Raw genomic sequence first — 16,612 nt, 5'->3', positions numbered from 1 at the left:
TTTGATGTGTCGTCTACTGAAAAAAAAATAGTGGGAGAAAACAGAAAGAGAAACCGCACACGGTTATTTCACATTTTATTCATCATCACATCCAACTTTGTGTCTTTTTAAATTTTCGTAGGTCTTCCCAATTTCAAAAGAACGACCTAAGACATATTGCATCAGTGTTTCTTTGTTGTCTTAGACTTTTTCCTGCTTTTTTTCTGAAGCCTAAACACATTTTGTTCTGTGTTGGTGTCAATAAAAGAAATATGTGAAGCAACATTTTCTACATCTCTGGAATTGATACCCAACGCCCGCTCCCCACCCCCGCCACCCCTCAGTCCAAAACCCAAAAACCACGTAATGCAAACAGAGAATGATGACTCACCTTACTTTCTATACAATGCAACAACAGAGTCTGCCTGTGAAGTCCCATGCAAATCCAGTCTCCTAGTTTACAAATCACACCTTTGGTTATGAAATAATAAAAATAATTCTTTTTAAAAAAGGTAAATTTTCTACCCAGGCACACATTTCTGTATTTTACTTATTTTTTCGGTTTTAGTCTTACGTTCATTTTGACATTATTATTTTGACAATGCAACATCTCATGTTAGTTTTTAATGAACGAAATATGTGGTAACGTTGACTTGAGGATAATGGGCCAATAAGTACATAATTTCCCAGTCATCGCTACAATCCATTAATCTTAATTTAAACATTTGCTTTGAGTTTAAATTACTTGCTTTTATTATTATTTGAAACCACAGATGTGATCAGTAAACCTAGAGACTGATTTACGCGGTAAGATTCTGTTGGATTCTAAAATCACGTTTGACGTTTCCAATTTGCACACAGTAAATAATCATTCCAAAGCTTTTTGTCTCATAAAAAAAAAAAAAATCAAAGAACCTCTTAAGAATGAGGAGAAAGTCATGTTTTTGTATGGTGTTACGTTCAACAATGGGGTTGCAGTTATTTTTACGATTCCTGTCAGAAGTTTACATATGCGTATCTTTTGGATTAATGTCATTTTCATTTGGTGCTTTTAAAAAATTATGTGAACTGATCTTCGTACAGGTTGTGTTGTGATAGCTACATCAAAATCGTTGTCATTTTTAAACAATAAAAATTTGGTCCGCAAGTTTAACGTGGATTTTGCTTACCGGTAATCCACGCTGGGTCAAAATTATACATGCAGGTTCAAATACATATCCAGCATTTGGTTACATGTGTCATCACAAGTTGCAGAGAAACAACGACACTATTGTAAACATCGACAAGCTTGTGGCATCATTTTGTCTGAATATGTAAACAATTTTCTTATCCTAAAGAGTAGGCCCAGCTTTCATTTGCTGTTTTTCTTGCATAGACCCAGACATTTTAGATCATTCAAACGTATGATCTGTATCCATAATGGCCGTATGTAAACTTCTGACCGGGGCCATCTGTGATGCTCATTCTGATTGCTTCACTTCGATGGAGACTTGACGCCATCCAGTAAGACACCCATTTGCTTCCCACCCTGATCAGCTGGACCTCTTCCTGGACAGCCTTCGTCCTCCAGTTGTGTCCAGGGGGGTCTCGAGGCGGATCTGTGCCGTTGCCTTTGCTTGCTGCTAGCGCATTTTATAGTCGTGAGAAATGGCAGCTTCACATAGTTGTCCTTTAAAATCTAGCTCAAGGGTGAACTCCAGGTCGCGCTGCAAAAATGTAAAGTAAAATTACTTGGAAGATAAAGCAAAACTCCCACACATGAGTAAAAGCATAGAAGCTTTTACTCAAATACAATGAGCTAAATGACATCTAGATTCATTCATTTTTCAATTAACATAACATGAAATTGTACAAGCCATTAATTGAAAGAATACATTAGCGTAGAATATATATTTTTTTCTATTCTCATAATGTGAGTGTGCTTTCATGAGATAAAAAAAGCTGCTCAGACTGGACAAGATGGGTAAAGCTTAAAGAAAACCTTTTTAAAGTCTGCACATTGTGAAATGTCAGAGCTTTAGAAGGGCCCAATCAAAGTCCAGACGTAAATACAAATGAGAATCTGTAGCGAAATAGTTTGGATTAGACCTTTAATCCCATGTGACTGAGCTAAGAAATATTAAATCTCTAGAGGTGATAAGCAAGTACTTCAAGTTCTTGTACTCCACAAATAATAAGTTCTATATAATTGTATGTAAATTGTTGTATTCTATAAGAATCTCAATAATATCAGCACTTTTGAGTCTTACCACGTTCTTTTCATTGGGTCTAACGGTGATACTGCCAAAGATCTCTTCTCCTTTCTTGACAGTTAAGTAGTCCTCTAAATAAAACACAGTCTGCTTCCAGTGTGTGCTGGGAGCATCTGGAGCTGAGGAAGAAAAGGAAAAATGTAACTGAGAAAAAAATGAAATGAGAAAAGAAAACAGGGAAAGAAATTTGACTGGTTAACTTATTGAAAGAAGGCAAGGAAGACAGAGAGGGGATATTGTCTTAAGGGAAGAAGAAATTGCACACCGGTTCTGGTGAGCTCTAAACTGCCTTGGGCTTGTATACATGGGATTTTTTTTTTTAAGCATACTGGCTGACATCCACTCACTCAGTGGGAGAAATATAAAGGTGGAGAGGAGAGAAGTCCTTCAGTGATGCTCTGCCTCAGCCCCAACAGACACAGCCAAACATAGAACCTCCTCTACACGATATTATGTAAGCAACTGGTACGTGAATGTATTAAAATAGGCTTACATAACGGCTTACGTAGAGTTGAGTGGTGATTCCACTGGCAACAAACACTAGTTTGATTTGTGTAACTTCAGCAGAGTGTGGCCAGGAGCAGAGAAGGTGAAGCAATTGGCAAAACTGCTGCAAGGTGGTTCGGAATGTGAAAGTAACAGGTAGATGATTTCTGTTGAAACTAAAGACATCGTCATCATGTACATGTAGGAGTACGCATAAAACTGAAAACCAGGGGTTTCTGTAATCAACACGTGTTTGGAAGATGATGTAAGTTCCCTTTGTGTTATATTTAGAGGAGGTCTGGTGAAGTGGAGGAACTTGTTGGCGTAATTTAGCTAATGATACTTAAATGCCCTTGTATCTTCATATTTAGTTTTCAATAAAGAAAAAATTCAGTTGATATTTGGCAATTAAATGTATTCACCAAATGTTAAGGACGTGTTACATTTATTTTTATTTTGCAACATAAAAAATGTACATTAGAATGAGTTTGTTCCAGTCTCACCGGTGGAGAAGCCTGTCTTTTTGTGACATTTGGTGAACTCCATATTGAAATAAGTGACCAAAGCGTGAACGTAATCGTTGCGCTGGATCTGCAGACAGAAAGCCGAGGTGAAGGACAGGTCCTCTGGCTTCACAGTGTAGATGTCCACCTCCTTGAAAACACACAAAAACCATATTTGCCGTATTAAAAACTGCCACAGAGACGTCTGTCCCCGTGATTTTCGACCGATTCGGTTGATGCTGGAGCAGTGGGACACAGACACCAGCGCTTGCCACCTCCCTCACACATGCAGCACATGTACATGCCAGAGCTGCTTTGATATTCACCACGATCTTTGGTTCATGTGCGAATTTGTGTGCGTGAAAGCCCACAGGTTGAATCATGGCTGGATAATCAAGCATGTTCACACTACACATGCTGTGTGGGCGTCCTCCCTTGAGTCCTCTTGGAAGGGAGGTTTTCTGAGGCTGTGTGTTATATCAGGTCCTGCCTTGTGGATGCGTTGCCTCAGAGACATCTTTGACTTTTCTGCAACATGCTGCACATCTCAGCGGGCCCGAAATAGAGAAAGAGCAGTTACGTCCCTCCTTTGCATCGCAGAAGGTGGTTTACATGAAAGTACACGGAAGGATTTTTACACTGAGACCTGTTCATTCCGCCCAAGCAGCTTTACATCAGCATGACAGATGGTGATTTAACACCTTTGTCCTCTCCAGTAATATACCCGGACCATATCTTATGCAGTAAAATGGGGGAGGTGAGAAAAAAAAAAGCCATGGGAGTGACTGTAATTTAAGCCTGTGAAGAATGACTGACAGCACAAATTAGGATAGTGGGAGATGGGGGAGATATGCGGCTGAGCTCTGAATTTACACGTACAGGGCTCTGCAAAAGTATTCATACCACTTAAACTTCTCTGCATTTTTGTCATGTTGAACCGTACACTTCAACTATTTAATTGGGATTAAAAGTGGTGGGCCAACTCAAACTGGTGCATAATTGTGAAGCAGAAGTGGTTTTCAAAATTGTTGACAAGGAAATATCTGGAAAGTGGGAGCATATACTGTATTTTTCTCCCTCTCTATCCTTGGACTCAACACTCTGTGGAACCCCTTTTAGCTCTACTTTTATCATGTCTCTACAACCTTTACAATTAAAACACCAGCCACGTTTAGCAAAATAATGTATAACCCTAACCCTATAAAGAGTATTTCTTCAGATTTTCCTTCTTAAATTGCTTTCATTGAACCACTGTTCAATAAAAGTCAACTTTGCGAGGTGCACAACTAATCGCTGATCTCTGTGCATCTCCTCCAAAGTTCTCACTGTTCTAATGATAGATTGAACGGTACTTTGTGAGATGTCTGAGGCTCAGTATACTGCTTTATGACCTAATCCGACTTTAGACGTCTTTGAAACTTTATCCCTGAGCCGTCTGAGATGATTCTTGGTCTGCATGATGCCGTTTGTTCTCTGACAAAACTCTGATGTCTTTACAGAACAGCTGGATTTATGCTAATCGTAATTGACAGACTTCTAATAATTCCTTACCTCAGATTTTTTTTTGGAAGTATCAGAATAAAAGATACTTTGACATAAAAATGAAAAATATTTCCCATTTTCTTTTCACCTCAGGTTGATCTGTAACCTGAGTTTTATTTAATTGTAAAGAATAGTGTGGTTATAAAGTGAAATTACTTTTGCAAGGCAGTGTAAGAAGTCACAGGGAGAGATCATTGTCAGATGAGATCTTACTAATAGGCTATGAAGATTCAAATCTAGCAGCTGCATCACCTTTTTGAACCAAAAGTTGGGACTTCCATTAATTCAAGTGACTGCCACTGAATGTGATGTTTCATCATCATACATGGGGAGATTGTATGAGGCCTAACTCTGTTTAATTCAGAGATTGAAAAAGGTAAAAAACAAAAACAGTGTTGGAGGAGCAACTGAGAAGCAAGACAGAGAGGCTAAGAAAACAAAAGCACTGGATAATCCAAAACGAAGAAAAAAACAAGATGGTGCAAAGCAGATGAAAGAAGGCAATAAAAGAGGAAGCTTTGATAGAAGCTATAGTGGACAAACAACAACAAAAAAAACGATCAATCTCTCTGAATGCTCTCATCTTCTCTTCATTTGGGAGATGAAAGACAAGCCAGCGTTGTATCCTGGAGGAAGGAAACAGACCTGCAGTCTATTACAACTTGCCAGAAAAGCTCCATTATGTACTAGAAAATAGTCTCAGCAGACGGCAAGCGCTTAGAGATGCTGGAAGTGATATCTGTCGGTGAATTTCCAGAATTTGAGCACATAAAAGATACCACCTGGATGTGTGCCAGAATAATAGGGTTTTTTTTTGTGTGTGTGTGAGTTGTTGTTTTTATACTTTTGTCAACGTGTGACAGAATTTGACTTAAAAGACAAAAAAATATGCCCGACAACTCTTTCTCGGAAGCGTTGCATGGACATACCTACCTTTATGAGACAGGCGTTAGTCACCACCTGCTTTGGATCAACCACATCCACCAGAGGTTCTTTGATGGCCACGTTGCGAATGCAGCTCATGTCGAACCCATATACGTTTTCCCACCCTGCACAGAGAAAAAAAAAACACATTTCTTACACACATTTCCACAGGTTGCACTTTATTTATTTTTTATGCTTGTATTGCTTAGTTCTACTGGTTTTTGCTCAAAGCCTTCAGTCCAGATCAGTTTTTCTGTCTATATCAGCTCAGAGTGAAGAAAGGAAAAAAAAACATCATTAAAATAAGCTCCAGCCTCCTCCAGTATGTCTGGCAGCCTTGTTTTTATTATAATTTGGACTGAAAATACACCAAACAACCTTTCCCTCCCCTAGTGTCCCTCCACTCCACCTTATTTTGTCAGGAGGCCAGACGCTGAGAACGTGTGGCTGAGGAACGCAACACCAACGCATAGCTACTAAAAATAAAAATCTGAAGCTTTCAGATGGACTCAATTCTTTTGGGATTTGTGTGAAACGAATGTGCCTCGATTTTGATGTTTTTAGATGTAATAAAAGTGGGCCACCTGTGCGGCGGATGGAAAACGCGGTAGGAGTTATTCAGTGTTGATGCTAGACTGCGTGGCACCTTTTAAAATTAGCGCTTTGATCTTGACCACAGGTTTAAGCCCGGACCTCTGACTGCGGCAGCTATTTGAGCGCATTCAGAGGTGGGGGCTCTGCGGGAAACTGAGGACTAATCTACAACAGGATTTCTTCTTTTAGCTGACCCCAGGTAGCATAAATTTGCAAATGCAATCAATATCTGTTTGTTCATTTCAACAATGTAATTCAAAATACAACTCATTAGGTGGAAATGATATACACTGCTCAAAAAAATAAAGGGAACACTCAAATAACACATCCTAGATCTGAATGAAAGAAATATTCTCATTGAATACTTTGTTCTGTACAAAGTTCCATTTGCACAACAGCAGGTGAAATTGATTGTCAATCAGTGTTGCTTCCTAAGTGGACAGTTTGATTTCACAGAAGTTTGATTTACTTGGAGTTATATTGTGTTGTTTAAGTGTTCCCTTTATTTTTTTGAGCAGTATATTTTAAATGTTTTCTTCTGTTAATGGTTTATGATTAATGAAACCTCAACACCCAGTTTCTCAAATATGAAAAGGGACCGGGAATCAGGGAAATTTGGATTTAATTTGTCTGCGGGACTTGACTCCTGTTCACATAACCTGAAAGTACAAATAGCTTTAACCACCGTGCTTAGTTGGACAATTGACAAGTCGTAGCAATGGAAGACGAGAAAAACCAGAGCCAACTATGTAGTAGAGCTAAAGGCTACGTTTTAGCAACTTGATTTTTCTTAATATCACAGCAGAGATACAGACTGAAACATCAATGCCATGCTGCATTAATGCAGTAACTCGTACAAAAGAAGCCCTGCCCAAGTACTGTGTGCATGCATTATATGGCATGTGGACATTTCTATTTTAAAAATCCTTTATTGAGTGGTCTTTTGTAATACTCTAATTTTTCCCCCCAAAATTTATTGATCTGCATAATTGTGTGTGTAACTAATCTCAGTTTTATGTTTTGAACAAAAACAAAATGGATAAAAATAACTTTTTGGCTTTTTATTAGTGTAAATGGGTTCATCACATGTTCATGTGAGAAACATGGCTGTCCTATATTTTTTTCTACGTCCTTAACAGCTTCCTACACATCCGTAGCATAGTGGACGCCAAAAACAGGACACTTCTTATGGGACTTAAACCCTACGTTTCTAGGTGAAAGTACTTTGTCCTCTGTAATCCTCACTGTGGCCTTGTTTTGCTCCATAGAACCTCAGGCGATCTGTTCTGAATAGACACCTTTACAATTATTCGCTACATAAAAAGACAAGACCTAATTCCAGTCACGCTGAAAGAAAAAAGCAAAAAAAACCCCACTCTTGTTCTAGTTGAGTTTGAGTTGTGAAGGTGCCTCCTTGCTCTCTCTTATCGGGAAGTAACTGCAGATATGAAAATTCTTCGTCAACTTTAATTTGATCCCATGTTGATTACTGCAACACATTGTTTTCATCACTCAATAAAATCGTCCTTCACCACTTACAATCGGTTCAGAATTTGGCAGCTAGTTTAAATCAGATCTGCTCAGTTTTAAGTCCAAGTTTAATACACACTTAGAAAATGTACTTTGTGGGTGATTCCAGTGTTCACGATCTTCACCCTTTGAGTTAAAACTTTGTTTTAGATTGTTTATTCTGTGCTCTGTTTTTTATGAAGGTTACTGTAAAGCACTTTGTTTTCATCTGTGGACACTGCTATATAAGTAAGTAAAGGTAGTTCCTTAATTACTAGGTAAATATGAAATATGACCATTTCTGTGACCAAGTCATTAAAAAAAAAGAAAGAAAAAAGAAAAGATGAACAGAAGAAAAGATACAGGGCTGCAAAACTATAGTATGAAGGAGCGATACTTCAACGCAAAAATGGAGGTAGTAACTAGCAAAGGGACGAGTTAACCTGGAGCTCCAACATCATATTTTCTCATAGTTTCACTATGAAGCACTCCACCAATGACTAAAATATAAATGTACTCGTTACACTGAGCCTCGCTAATTACTGCGCACCTTGGGACCTGTTCACACTTGACAGAAAATGTTTTAAATGCGGATTAGAACATGAATGCCATGTAATATTAGAAGTTATGTATGCAACAAAGACCAAGTGAAAACCACTTCAACTGCTTCAAATACTAATTAACATAGTTTTCTATTTTGTTTATTTTTAAGTTTTCACTTTTGTCATGAACGCGTATTTATATTTTTAAAAGGATAAAATATTCGACCTTAATTTTACGAATGCCAAAGCTTCAGCTTTTTTCCAAATGCCAGAAAAATTAGATCTTTTAAATTATTATTATTATTATTATATTTTTCTAAGTCAAAACTTGCATACATGCAAGTATGAATCCGCTTTTATCATGATCATTTCCATGAAAATATCAAAGGTTTTGCGTGACTTTCTCAGGCTGCTGGTATTCTGACTTTAATTGTATTTTTGCATATTTGTTTGAACAGATGAGTGTGACACTTGACCACAGGATGACCTCAACTACGTTCACAGTTCTGTTCCCAATGCATTGTTTTTCTCTCTTATGAATTTAAATAAATGATTTTACTGCATGTAAAATCTTATTCTGGTATTTAGCCAACAGAAATTGTTTTGGTAGTCTCAACAGACTTTAAATAGGAGAAGTTTAGTTTTGATTGATTGTCAGACGATATTACAGAATATGTAAGTAATATTGACAAAGATTAAGCTCGAGTTGGGCCCCAACAGACCAATATTTTTTTCTTTATTGAGTCTGAGAGTCCTAAAGCGAAGACAATTCCCTCTTACAGTGACTTCACCTCCATCACAGTCATTCATTCGCAAAGCAATGGGGAGAATTAATCATGTAGCTATCAGATGGTGGCAAATCCTAAATAATTACTTACAATGAATCTTGAAATCCTTATACTGCCTGTCTTCAATGGCCACCACATAGAGAGCTGCTCGGTCTGGGAACATCAGGCCTCCGGGCTTCTGCACAAAAGACAGACTTCAGGTATCCAGAGAAGAAACACAAAAGGCCATCCATCATTTTCATTGTTCGCACACCTGGCATGTAATCTAGGATCACATGTGCTGGCTTTAAAGGCCTCCAGCTGTTACCGAGGCCAGCAACAAAACCACTCACGCATAACCTCAGCATCTGGGCATGCACGCCACACAGTAAGCCCTCTACTACATCACCGTCTTGTCTCTTTATGTGTCAACGGCCTCATTTGTCCATTCGGCCAGGCGAACATGCAAAGCCTTGCGTCAAGCAGCGCCACGATTGCGGTCTTACCAGCCACTTGTCCCTGGCGAAAATGACGGTGTTGAGCATAGACTCGTAGAAGAGACAGTAACCCATCCACTCGGAGACGATGATGTCCACCTTCTCCACGGGGAGCTCCACCTCCTCCACCTTGCCCTTGAAGATGGTAATGACTGTACCGTGAACAGAAACAAGGCAGCAGGAGACAAATTACTTCCAAATTTCTTCATTCCCGTAATGCAAATTAAGAGAGATTCTTGCTGATTTTGTAGCCTGGGGTAAAATAGTTTAATGTCTTGTTTTCTCATGCCTTTGATTCCTGCGTTAAATATTTATAAAACCATGTATATATACAGTATATATATATATATATGGATAGATAGATCTATCTATCTTTGATTTTTTTCAATTTTTATTATGTAATAAAATAGCTATCAAATCTGAGCAATAGAGGAGTTTGTACTGTTTTTCTCAGAATTTTTCAAAATAATATTCTTATCCCACAAGCAAAATAGTTGACATGTCACAATTAAACAGTAACAACTTAATATTTCAGGTGCAAAACTGCACTTTCTGCTGCCAGTCCACCATCTGCGTTGCACAGGGTGGGCTAACAATGGAAATAAACCCCTCTGAGGGAGCCAAGATTGATGCCAAAGACCATAATTATTTGACAACGGAGACAAACTGCCAGTTAACCATCAAGAACGGTGACTAATACTGTGGAGTGTGACCGCAATGATGGAAATATGCAAACGATTTTCCACGCTCCTTCTAACCCCAATGCCATTGCACAGTCCCACAGTCCAAACAGATGGGTATCTAAGCACTGGAAAATGGAAAATCACCTTTGACTCACCGTTGTGTAGGTGATTGGACTTGATAATCTTCTCTGAATATTCAGATATGCTTGAGCATTCGATCTGCAGGAACAAGTGCGAGATCACACACCGGGCATAAAATAACAGTCTGTTCGTGAAGCTGTCAAATGTTTCTTAAAGTGTCTACACAATGCGTGGGTATATATTTTAATCAGTCATGCACAAGTGGGAGACGCCGAGCTCTCTGCAGAAGCCCTCTAGCTTTGTCGCATTCTGTAGACATTGCAACCACAAACTTCGGTTTATTTATTCAAATTTGAAGTGGTTGATAAAGTATGAATTGATACACAATCGAAGAAACTTGTGCGTTTTCATACCAATTGAGACAAATTTTATCTGTCAAATCACTTCTGACAAACTAGTTGCAGAGGATTTTATTTAGGGTTGCCTGATTAAAGGGATCTCAATATAAAGAAGCAATGCACTCCTCCATTTTCTTCTTTAGTATAAAAAAAATAGACATGTATTGAAGTGGATTTATAGATTTTCTTCAACTTCACTGTTGTTTACCATATTGTGTCTGAAACTTAAAACTTCTAGAAAATACACTGAAGTTTTTGACTTCAATCTGGAGAAAAAAAAAAAATAAAATTGTTTAGTTTAGCAATTCACCATAGATTTTTTTTTTTAAAGTGAGTTAAGTTACATTAATATTTTGTCATTTATATGAATGGTTCTTGCTTCTTATTTGGGCAGCATCCATCCATAGAAACACCAGGAAGGACGCCACATTTCTTCACGTCAGAGCAGCACAGTGATGCTTACATGTACCTCTTGCGGTAATACTGAAAGCGAGAATTTAATCAAACTTCTCTAATCCATCTAAAAACTAATATTCTGTCTGCTACAAGACATAACCGTCATTAAGTGTAATGAAGTTTATAAATCAAACCTGCAGCGTCTGACAAAATGTACCTAACCGTCTGCCTCAGATAGAATCCCTTCATAATAAACATCTGCGATCATTTAGTCAGTGCTTCGTATTAGGAAAGATTCACTCTCAAAACGGCAAAGCAATTCATCGGAAAACAAACTCTTACGTTGATGTTCCAATATTAAGTTTATTTTCTCTAAAGCTGATGTTTTTTGTTTTCCAATCATTTTTGCATTTTTAGCAAATATGTCTAAAGTGTCTCATAGAAATGTTGCTGCCTTTTTTCCATTTTGTCATATTACAGAATTAAATGGGATTCCAACATGACCTTTTACTATTGATAACCCAAAATCAAATTCAGCACCAACAATTTCCTCCAGAAGTCACATAATTACTAAATAATGTCTACCTGTTGGTACTCTGTGAACTAAAAGCGTTGTGAAGGCCAAGGAACACAGGAGACAGGTCAGCGATTAAGTTGTAGAAATGTTTAAAACTTGGTTAAGTTAAAAAACCAAGCTTTGAAAATCACATTGAGTACTGCATGGCTCACTGCGGAAGAATTAAAGGCAGTTTGTTGCACTAGATAATTCTAAGACGACTCCAAAATGCATGGCACACTTTTTCTCGCATTCTCGTTTTTAGATTTAGACGAGAATTTGTCATTTACCTTCCCCTTAATATTTAACCTCTACATTGTGTTGGTACATCACATAAAATCCAACTGTGCACATCGAGGAACTATGCAAATCATCAATTTTGGTGGTCAACATTCAATGGGTGTCAGTTCTTTTATATTTATATATATATATATATATAAGATGTCACATGCTATTTAAATGTGTTATAACTTTGTATTTTTCTGTTTTTATGATGTACAGCACTTTGAACTGCCTTGTTGCTGGCATGTGCTATACAAATAAATTTGATTGATAAATCTGAATGAAAAGCTTAATTTAAATAACTGCAATTGAACAGATACTGTACAATGTATAAAGTATTCTAGTAGATTGTGTTTTTTATACGATATTGTGTATACTTCTAATTTAGTACAGTATGGGGGTCTATATAGTGATGTGGACAACTGATCTTTGAAACATGGCCAATAACAGTTTTAGAAGCTGTTTGAGTTTTGTGCTTCCTTGTTGGGATTTACCAAAAACCCAGTAAGTGTTGGATTGCAGCATCTGTTTGTGGACTGTAGGTGGATCTATTCGCCTCACCCCGTACACGTGTTTGGCACCGGCGTTGGCAGCAAACATGGAGAGGATCCCTGTGCCGCTGCCAACATCCAGGACGATCTTATCCTTGAACACATGCTTGTTGTGGTACATGGCGTTGCGGTAGGTCAGCGTCCTCACCTCGTCTTTCAGCATCTCCTATGATGGAGATAATAATATTAACAATAACATATGCGACCCAAACAGCCTGTACAACACTGTACCAATGAAATGGTCAAGGAATAGCTTGATTCGTACAAATACAGACACAAGTTTGCATGTAAGCACATTATTTGCTTCTGTGTGTGGAGACAGACAAACAGAATCCAGGCCAGAAGCCTTGGTGACAGTCACGGCGTCTTGAAATAGACAGGAGTACAACACAAAGCCTTTGGGGACTGCCTGATGTCTATCTCCCTAAGCTCATTCACAGATCCCACTTTCTTTCCTATCTTGCTTTGAACTCTTTAATCAGGACACACTCTTTGTCTGCAAGCACACGAAAAAGCTGACCCATATGCTAAATAAGGACACTATTTAAAATATAAGGGAAGTGGGGGTCTATACGTCCCCAAACTTTCTCACCATATTTCCCTCACACATCAAGGTCATTAGTTAGGCTACTTCCCCTGTAGTGCACTGCAGATAGACAGGCAGAGATAGTTTTCACTTATGGAGTGCTGATAATGGACTATTATGCAGCCTCTGGGGGTCTTTCGTGCTAGTTAATAATGAAAAAGCCCTTTCTTTTGTGAGCCGAGACATGCTCCATCAAGACAGATATTTCAACAGCCCTCCATTTTCTTCATCATGTCACTGCTAATGTATATACCTCGGTAGTTGGTAGATGGACAAGTGCATTGTTGTAGATTTCTGTCGAATTTAAGATAACGTTTTGGATTATAAGATTATGAAGGGCATTTTTATGGGTAGAATCAGGCAGTTGATGTTTGATTTTCTGCTTACAGAAATCATAAAAGCAGTCATTTAAGTTTGAACTCCCAGTGTAATTTGGTAACTGCCAAACCTAAAGTTTTCTGCAGACAAAATGCAGTCGTTTGCTTTCTAGACACAGAATATATATACTCTTGCAGGAGTATTCGTTGCAGTCCCACAGGATGACGCTGCCACCACATTGCTTCCAGATAGGGGTGATTGTTTTAAGGTAATGTTAGTTTTGCACCCTTTTCAGATTTGTATCTGTAAAAGAAAAAAATGCAAATATGTTTTACTTTCCCTCCACTTTGTAATTATGCCCTGATTTATGTTTGTCCCAGTGAAACAAACAAATTTTTTGCAAGACTCTGTAGAAGACATGAAGTAAAGCCCGTTTTTTCGTGGAAGTAGAAGTATTAAAATAACAGCCTTTTTCTTTTTCTTTTTTTACATATCCTGCTGTCAGAGTCCAATTCTAAGCGATGAAACTCATTGGCAAAGTTTAACAGGAAGCATTTGGTGTCATTCTTCTACTCTAATCACACCGTGCTTCCTGCTGTCGGCCTGGTCTGCGTACCTCGTGGATGCCAAAGTGGGCATAGGAGTCAAAGTAGTAGTCCCTTGATGTCATTTCCTCCGGGCTTATGAACTTGGCAATCTTGCCTCGTCCAGGACAGGTGGCGAGCGCTGCTACATGAGGCGTGTGAGGAATGCAGGGCACATGATGGGTTGTAGGCACTGGTTTCGGCAGAGGGGAGGGCTGTGCAGACTGGGAAAGCGGGGACCTGACAGGCTGTTGCCGCTGTGAGTGAAGAAATAGAATGAAATGAGCTTGGTTAGGTTTCTATCAGAATTTAGATATTAGATAGATCAAGTGGACAGCTGCAGGAGCATGAGAGTGAGCAGAGAGGTTCTGTAAATATATAGATATAATGAAGGCTCTGAAGGAAACTCAGCAGCGTGAACTGTAGCAGTGGTGGCTTACTGTGGACAGCTATCTTAGAGCTTTTCTCTTGGATCACTGGCAAATATTGTCAGGATCTGTGTTTTTCTGTGTTTATTTAGAGTTTTCTGTGTCCTTAAGTCTCTTCGTTGTCCTGTCCTCCCCTTGATTGTTCCCAGATGTGTCTCGTCTCTGTGATTACCCTCCCGTGTTTTTAACTCCACCTGTGTTCCTTGGTCCTCGTCAACGTCAATGTCTAGTCGTCGTGTCCATGTGCATGCTGCTCGTTGTTTTTGACTAGTTTTCTTCATTAAATCTTCATATTCATCATACCTGGGTCCGCTGCGTCTGCCTCACCACTCTCACCACCCGCACTTCATGACAAATATTTTAGCTGACTTTTTAGTTTTATTTATTTATTTGACCAATTCTCGTTAAATAAAATATTTACAAATATGTATTCATATTGCATTATACTAAGATAAACTCAGCATATGGAAGTCTCTCGGAAAATGTACTAAACGTACTGAAAGTGGCAAAAGATGCCAGAATAGTAGAAGATCCTAAAGCTGCTTTGGATTGGGATTTCCCACCAGACAGAGCTCAAGGACAAAAGTGAAATGGGACAAAAAAGGACAAAAGACTAAAATAACAATCTTGCTTAGCTGTAGGTTGTTGTGTTTGGGTTTGCCTATCATTATTTTCACTCATGATTATTTTCCTTTTTTTTTTTTTCTTTTACTGTTCTGTACAATATATGTCTCGTTTATTTATGGAAACTGTTAGTACTACTGTATACTGCAGGGAGAGATTTAAAAAAAAGTCGATATGAGGGATGAATGAAACAGAATACAAGCTGGGAAGTCCGAGATAAAAATGTTCATTTTTAGCACAAGTATATGTGCCCACATCAATTTTCTAGCATTATTTTGTTGTACACAGTTTTGACTCCTTATATACTATTATTTTTGTTCCACCTGTGCTACATGTAGACAGTGTTGTACACATTAAACCCTCTTTTAAAAATGCATGTTAAAATATGATTTCCCCCCCTCTAGCAATAACTCGTGTATGAAAGTGCAATGGCTGAGATCTAATTCTGCACGCTGCTAGGGCAAGCCGGTAAAAGACGCAGGTACCGTTTCAGCACCAAGGACAGCGGACATGCATCCGGATCGTCGCCTAAAAAGATTCTCTACACACTATATCGTTCACTACGGTTGCTATTACGCGAGTCTACGGATAGACTTGCAGACTCAGCCAACATCTGCAGGACACTGAAAAAAATCACCCCAGATCCAGTGATGTAGCCGTACGTTACTGAATGCCGAAACTAAAAATGCACATCGTTCTGAAAATTTTGTCACTACATGAATATATATATAAAAAAGAGCAATCTGAGAGAAACCGGGTACAGGACACCACAATGTCCCCTACCTCCGAGCTGTCCGCCTCCGCCATCTTCCGCCGTAGCAGCAAACACCGCGACGAATGCCTCAGTCCCATGAGAGCCGGCGAGATTTAGGCTTAAACTCTTTTAAGTGCCTTAAATCCTAGTAAAGACGTGTCAAAAAGGACGAAAAGCCTCGGAACATATAAACTGAGGGCTTTTAAAGATGAATAAAGTCATGACACTAATCGTACAGGGTTAACCTGTCGTCATCGGTACAAAAGTTATGAAGTTATACGATGAATTCACGCGTGGTGAAATGTTCTTTTATCCATAGTGTGAATGTGAAAACAGGTTGTTTTAGAGGGAGGACTCAGTGTGGGAGGACTCGGTGTCTATTGGCTGGAGACACCGTGTTGCGACTGGAAGGTTGTAGGTTTGATGCCAGCAGGAGACTCATCATCATCATCATCATCATCATAGCTCCGTGCGAGCTGGAAGACAAGATGCAGAATGTCACCCCACAACCTAAAATCCAGCAACGTCCCAGAAACAAAACTCCTTCAACGTCTCCTGCTCTCCTAACGACGTATACGGCACCTCGAAGAAACTGGAACTCCTATAATGAAAGTCGCGCTATTTCCGTCTTTTTTCGCAGAGGGAAGTCCTGTTTAAGTGTACTTAATCCGTCTGGGGAACCTCAAACCGCTTTGAAGTGCGATATGACAAGAAAGAAAGAAAAAAAGATGCCAAAACAAACAAGAAACGGTGCCAGACTTCCTACGCACTCTGAA

At 38.9% G+C, this 16,612-nt stretch overlaps 1 protein-coding gene across 1 annotated transcript; it reads right to left on the bottom strand.

Moving 5' to 3' along the window:
* Positions 1 to 62: 62 nt before the first annotated feature.
* prmt8b (protein arginine methyltransferase 8b) lies at positions 63 to 16,522 on the bottom strand. The gene is made up of 10 exons (XM_028043672.1): positions 15,866 to 16,522; positions 14,063 to 14,287; positions 12,553 to 12,708; positions 10,434 to 10,497; positions 9,605 to 9,747; positions 9,210 to 9,297; positions 5,696 to 5,811; positions 3,221 to 3,371; positions 2,229 to 2,350; positions 63 to 1,685 (listed from the first exon to the last, which is right to left on the bottom strand). Exons 1-10 carry the CDS (start codon positions 15,932 to 15,934, stop codon positions 1,602 to 1,604), a joined length of 1,218 nt encoding a protein of 405 aa, XP_027899473.1. The 5' UTR covers positions 15,935 to 16,522; the 3' UTR covers positions 63 to 1,601.
* Between the last annotated feature and the right edge of the window lie 90 nt (positions 16,523 to 16,612).

Source organism: Xiphophorus couchianus, chromosome 17, assembly GCF_001444195.1.
Source record: "Xiphophorus couchianus chromosome 17, X_couchianus-1.0, whole genome shotgun sequence".
Taxonomy (NCBI): domain Eukaryota; kingdom Metazoa; phylum Chordata; class Actinopteri; order Cyprinodontiformes; family Poeciliidae; genus Xiphophorus; species Xiphophorus couchianus.
Note: the sequence above shows the minus strand (reverse complement) of the source record. Positions and strands in the feature narration are given on the sequence as shown.